The 6010-nt window shown below is 39.1% G+C and overlaps 1 protein-coding gene across 1 annotated transcript; it reads right to left on the bottom strand.

Annotated features, from left to right (window-relative positions):
* Window positions 1-1145: 1145 nt before the first annotated feature.
* LOC109157799 (wall-associated receptor kinase-like 20) lies at window positions 1146-5486 on the bottom strand. The gene is made up of 4 exons (XM_019305640.1): window positions 5385-5486; window positions 3212-4036; window positions 2474-2530; window positions 1146-2348 (listed from the first exon to the last, which is right to left on the bottom strand). Exons 2-4 carry the CDS (start codon window positions 3999-4001, stop codon window positions 1261-1263), a joined length of 1935 nt encoding a protein of 644 aa, XP_019161185.1. The 5' UTR covers window positions 4002-4036; window positions 5385-5486; the 3' UTR covers window positions 1146-1260.
* Window positions 5487-6010: the final 524 nt, after the last annotated feature.

Raw genomic sequence — 6010 nt, 5'->3', positions numbered from 1 at the left:
TTGTGTGACTCTGTGATCGAAGCCACCACATGGTCATACTTCATCGGCATAGTTCGAAGAACTTTTTCAACCACTGCACCATCTTCAATCGTATCTCCATATAGCCTCATCTTATTCACCATATCAATAAGACGAGTGAAATACGCATCTACTGTTTCTGTAGAGGTCATCTCACAATTATCATACAACCTTCTCAACGACTGCAACTTAGACTTCTGTGCCCGATCGACTCCTTTGTTTGACACCTTTAAGATGTCCCAAGCTTGTTTTGCTGTTTGAGCACGAGCTAATTGCCCAAAAATGGAATAATGAACACCTTGGTGAATCTGACCCAAGGCCAATTTATCTCGCCGTATAGCGCCTGCTTCAGCTCCTTCGGGTAGACCGGGATCAACAAAGCTCAAAAGATTTTGAGCTTGCAAATGTGTGGACATCATAATTTGCCAATAACTGTAATCGAGTTTCCCGTCCAATTTGGGACCCGTCCATACAATATTGAAATTTGCAGCCATATTTCACTACGAACAATATCTCGGGGTTGAAAGGTTGACTGACTCTGATACCAAATGTTAGATATATTAAATATAATATATTTAATATAATATATATTAAATATAATATAATATATCTATAATATATATTAAATATAATATATCTATATATTATATTTATATATTGAGAAGAGAGAGAGAGAGGAATAGAAGTAAATGTTTATTACTTCACTTGATGATTATGAATAAACAAAAGCCACATATTTATAGTGAAAGAGAAAAGCAACAATGCTAAAGTTTAGGAAGTAATTAGAGGCCATGATTCCATGTACTCCATTTCATGTAGTGCTATGCATGCATCCACGTTCACACACCTACTTTTATTTTTTAACAAATTATCTGCTAACTACTTGGTTTAATATATTACTAATAATAATAATAGCATTATTATTATTATAACATATACCTATGAAATTCAGAAATTCCTTCAAGTTTTCTAACAGCTTTCACCTTCAACTTCATGGATCAATGAAAAATGGCAGGGAGAGTAGTGTCAATTTATAGATTTTTGTTTAAATAGAGCTTTAAGTTTCCTAATTTCTCCTGAAATATCAACAGAAGATCTCCATAGAAGTAGAAGATACAAAGGTTTCGTTTGGCAGACATAGATATACACCAATTTCCTTCCGATCTCTACAATGACATGTTGGCTACATAAAACGATAATTATTGTTGGCTACCAGTTAGCAAGGCAACCCATATTCGCCGGCTAGATCTTAAGATCACCCGTGGTTGAATCAGCGCCGCCGGTAACAATGCCGATAATATACTCAATCTCATCGGCAACTTCTTTCATGGAAGGTCGATTCTGCCTCCGTTCATCCAGGCATGCCGCGGCCAAGCCCCCCATTGCTTTTAGCGTCTCTATTTCGACTTTACTTGCCCCTTCTTTGATAAAAGGATCAACAACATCCATCAATCTCCCTTCATCCATCACCTTCTTCATGAAAACCACCAAGTTCACATTTTCCTCTTCCCGGTTGAAATCGATGGCCTTTTTCGAGGTCAAGAGCTCTAGCAGAACGACCCCGAAGCTGTAAACATCGCTCCTGTCTGTGAGTTGAAGGTTCAGATAGTACTCGGGGTCTAGGTATCCCAGAGTCCCTTGAGCGGAGGTGTAAATATGGCTACTCTCACTATCACTCAGCTCCACGAGTCTCGAGAGCCCGAAATCGGAAACCTTGGCGTCGAGCTTTTCGTCTAGCAGGATGTTGCTGGACTTGACGTCGCGGTGGTAGATAGGAGGCACCGCCGAGGAGTGAAGATAGGCCAGCCCGTCGGCGGTCTGGTGGGCCACAACCAGGCGGCGCAGCCAGGTAAGCGGGGTCAAGTGGCGGAGGTGGAAGGCGTGGAGGTGATCAAAGAGGGTCCCATTGGGGACGTACTCGTACACAAGCTGTGGCTCTTCGAGCTCGACGCAGCAGCCGAGGAGCCTAACGAGGCTGCGGTGATTGACCTGGCAAAGAATCCGAACCTCGTTGAGGACTTGGGCGGTGCCTTTGGTGTTGCCGGGCTTGGCGCGCTTGACGGCGATGAATGTCCCGTCGTCTAAAGTGCCCTTGAAGACCTCGCCGAAGCCGCCCGAGCCGAGCAGATTCTCCCTGGAGAAATTGTTGGTGGCTTTCTTGATCTCCTTGCCGGAGAATACTTTGGCGGACTTCCCACTGCTACTACTAGCGGCATTTAGAATCTCTTCTCTTTGCTTGACCAGTGTCTTCTGAGCTCTTCTTTTAAGCTGGTTGCGTCTGTGGACCAGAAATGCACTTAGCACTAGGACAAACCCACAACCGCCAGCAACTGTGATACCCAGAACAAGCATACACGAAATGGTGACAATTCAAATTCTTCACAGTCAGTATATATATAGGCAAAAGGTTAATTTGCAGATAGAACAAATTAAAATTAATCGATGATATATATACCTCCAAATAGGATCCCTTTGTTCCTTCTGAGCTTACAATTTCTCCCTTTTCCACACTCTGAACATGTTTATAGCAACATATTAAAGCTACGTACTGTTATATATATATTTTACACAAAATTTGAAGACTATCTTAGGTTATTTTAGGCAAATATAATGGTTGACATCGAGTGTGGCATCCCACGTGTTGGGCAGAAGCCGGTTAAGGGGCAAATTCAGTATTACGTGGCTAGGCAGAGGCTTAAAGGGTCAAGTTCAGCACCCTGCCCCCTAAAAAATGTAGTAGTATAAGAAATAAAGTTCAATTTTCACTAGCTATAACTTTTTGGTGTAGTAATAAGGTGGGAACTAGGGAAAATTGTTGAGGGGAGGTCAATGAAGGGCTAAGTCCAGCACCACCAGGTGGCTAGGAGATTGTTGGGTGGAGGCCTAAAGGGGTAAGTCCAGCACCTTGCGGCCTTGTTTCTTGAAAATGTGGCGGTATAAAGAAATAAATTTGCACCTATATTAAGATTTATAACTTTTTGCATAGTGATAAGCTAAGAGTAGAATTGTTGGGCAGAGACTATTAAAGGAACAAGTCCAGCACCTAATGGCTAGAAAAATTGTTGGGGAAGATTTGAAAGGTCAAGTTACGCGTTATAACTTTTCTTTTCTCAAATATTGCTCATTAAACCACTAAACTAAGTCCGTGTAGGGACGAACTATAACTTTTGGTATAGTAGATGGACGTACTTACTTTGGCAATATCCAGTAGTAGCATCCCAATACCTTCCGGCCTTGCAAAAGCACCTTTTTTGTCCACCATTCACCGGATCCGGCAAGCACAGCGAGAACGGCAACTCCCTGCAATCCAATTGAGTTTTACAGGCGGGTTCAACCGGAGTATCCCACATCAGCTCCAGCCCCGGCCGCGGCCACTTACCCAAAGGCAACGCCGGGTTCAAATTCACAAAGCTCTGGTAACCCATACACCCCTGCGAATGAACCCTTATCATGTACTCATTCTGCGACCCCCCAGTCCTGAATATACAACACAGTTTCCCCTTCTTACACGGCGCCAGCCCAGAAGTGCCATCAATGTAAGCGTGGCACACGCATTTGGTCGAACAGTTTATCGGCACTTGCAGGTGCAGCATGTTGTCCGTGCAATTCAGCAGCAGAACGGTGTTGCTGGCCGTGATGTTGAACGGGAGGTTCTGGTCGAGCTGGATTCCCTCGCTGCGCAGATCCGACGAGACGCATGTGCCGGGCACGGTGGGAGCTGGAAGCACGGTCATCGTCTGCGCCTGTGGGTTAATGGAAGTGATGGCGTAGGAAGAATTGTGGAGGGCGTCGAACCACAGTTTGCCTGAGGCGCACCGGATTTTGTAGGCTTGGTCGCCGCATTTAGGCCCCGTGCTCAGCGGGAAAGGCACCGGAGTTTCGCCGCAGTTCCCACACGGCAGCGCCGCCATGGTCGTCGGCCCAATCCGTAAGATGAGCACAAACGTCGTGAAGAAGAAAAACGAAATCTCCATTTCAGACATACTGAGGAATTGTAATGTTGGGATGGTTGGTTTAAGTAGGGTAAATGACTAAAATGGGTCATTTTGTAGAAGAAGAAATAAGAATACGATACTTTTTAAAATGAGTTAATACTCAAAATCGTCATCGACTATAGTGGTTTTTTTCAATTTCGTCCTAAACGACTTTGGTGACCTAATATCGTTCCAGACTTTTGTGTTTTTGCTCAATTTAGTCCTTCATTTGTTATTCTGTCCATTTGGTGTTAAATAAATAGACAATTCAGTAATTTTAATATTGGCATCTCTTTACTCATAGACTTGTGAACTGCGAAATCCTTTTTTTTTTTACGAATTACTCACAGAATTACTCTTAAAACTGCGAATATAAAATTTGATTTGCAGGTCCGGAGTAATTATGGGTGTAATTCGTACAAGAAAGAAGAATTTCGCACTTCACAAGTTGAAAGTAAAGAGAGATCAATATTGACATTACTGAATTGTCCCTTTATTTAACACCAATTCGACGGAATAACAAATGGAGGACTAAATTGAGCGAAACACAAAAGTCTGGGACGATATTAGGTCACCAAAGTCGTTTAGGACGAAATTGAGAAAAACCACTATAGTCGAGGACGATTTTGGGTATTAACTCTTTTTAAAATAGTATTATAAAAAAAAAAAAAAAAAAAAAAAACTCATTTAGGACTTGAGTTTCTTGTCAAAATATTACAGGAGTTTCTCAAAAATTCAAAATGAACTATTTTTGTAAAATTAGAAGTTTCAATCATCATCGTTTCTCATATTATACATTTATACTAGACATGCGTTCTTTGTATTTTAGTGAAAAAATTATTTTAAATTTTTTAAAAACTCATTTATAACTAACATTTTTGGACGAGAAACTCAAATCCTAAATAAATTTTTTCTATTTTATACAACTTTAAAAAGTGTTATATTCTTGTTTTCTTTTCAAACATACTGAGAAATTGTAATGTTGGGATGGTTGGTTTAAGTAGGGTAAATGACGGAAATGTGTCATTTTGTGGAAGAAGAGACAATAATAGAACACTTTTAAAATTGTATACAATAAGAAAATTTTCATTTGGAACTTGAATTTCTTGTTAAAAATGCAAATCGTAAATGAGTTTCTCAAAAATTCAAAATAATTTTTTTTAGTTAAAATACGAGTGTCAATCATCACGTTTCTCTAATTATACCAAACCTGCATTTTTCGTATTTTAACGATTTTTTTTTTAATTTTTGAAAATCTCATTTACTACTTGTATTTTTTTACAAAAAATTCAAACTAAAATAAATTTTTTCTTATTTTATACAACTTTAAAAATATCATATTTATCTCTTTTTTCATAAAATGACACATTTCAGTAAAAAATCCGATTTAAAGTATAGATACATCATAGAAGTTGGTGTCAGATCTAGCCTCGTACGGGACGAATGGGTATGTTTGGGAGTACCGAGGTCTCGAACCAGAAAAACAAACATGCATTTAGCTAAGCAGTGCGAATTTGTTTTACAGACATTTGTCAAAACTAGTCAAAATTAATTAAAATAGGAATTAATTTTTTTCTTCCCACAATCTACTGTTATTAAGTCCATTGATCTTTAATTTGTTACTATTAGGTCCATTTTTATTATCCTTATGCATATAATTTGCTATTTTTTTTTAAAGCGATAATATAAATAAATACTACTTTTGGTTTAAATTTCTCTAAATCTTCTTAATTCTCTTTTAGATAGCATTATATTGTCATTGTCTTCATTTTCAGTACATGTCATCTTTTTTTGTTATTGGTAGTATGTCATGTGCAATTGAGTTACTGATGATAGCATAAAAGATAACATCATGCAATGAGATTATGATGTAGAAAGTTTTAGATTTGCCTTGCTGGGCATATGACTAAGATCTTAGGGTGTGTTTGGTTGGTGGATTTTGCACATAGGAATGGGTATGAAAGTGATTGTTGTTGTTTGGTTTATAGATTTTTAGAACACTACTATGAGTTTCGAAT

This window comes from Ipomoea nil, unplaced genomic scaffold (genome assembly GCF_001879475.1).
Source record: "Ipomoea nil cultivar Tokyo-kokei standard unplaced genomic scaffold, Asagao_1.1 scaffold2792, whole genome shotgun sequence".
NCBI classification, from domain to species: Eukaryota; Viridiplantae; Streptophyta; class Magnoliopsida; order Solanales; family Convolvulaceae; genus Ipomoea; species Ipomoea nil.
The sequence above is the reverse complement of the archived record's forward strand: the minus strand, read 5'-3'. Positions and strand labels throughout refer to the sequence as shown.

Bases quoted from the DNA above. Each gene is read 5' to 3' on its own strand.
- LOC109157799 (XM_019305640.1), bottom strand. From the start codon at position 4,001: ATGTCTGAAATGGAGATTTCGTTTTTCTTCTTCACGACGTTTGTGCTC. The intron at 2,531-3,211 runs GTAAGTACGTCC...AAACATGTTCAG, and splicing joins TACTACTGGATATTGCCAAA to AGTGTGGAAAAGGGAGAAAT. The intron at 2,349-2,473 runs GTATATATATCA...TGGGTATCACAG, and splicing joins CAAAGGGATCCTATTTGGAG to TTGCTGGCGGTTGTGGGTTT.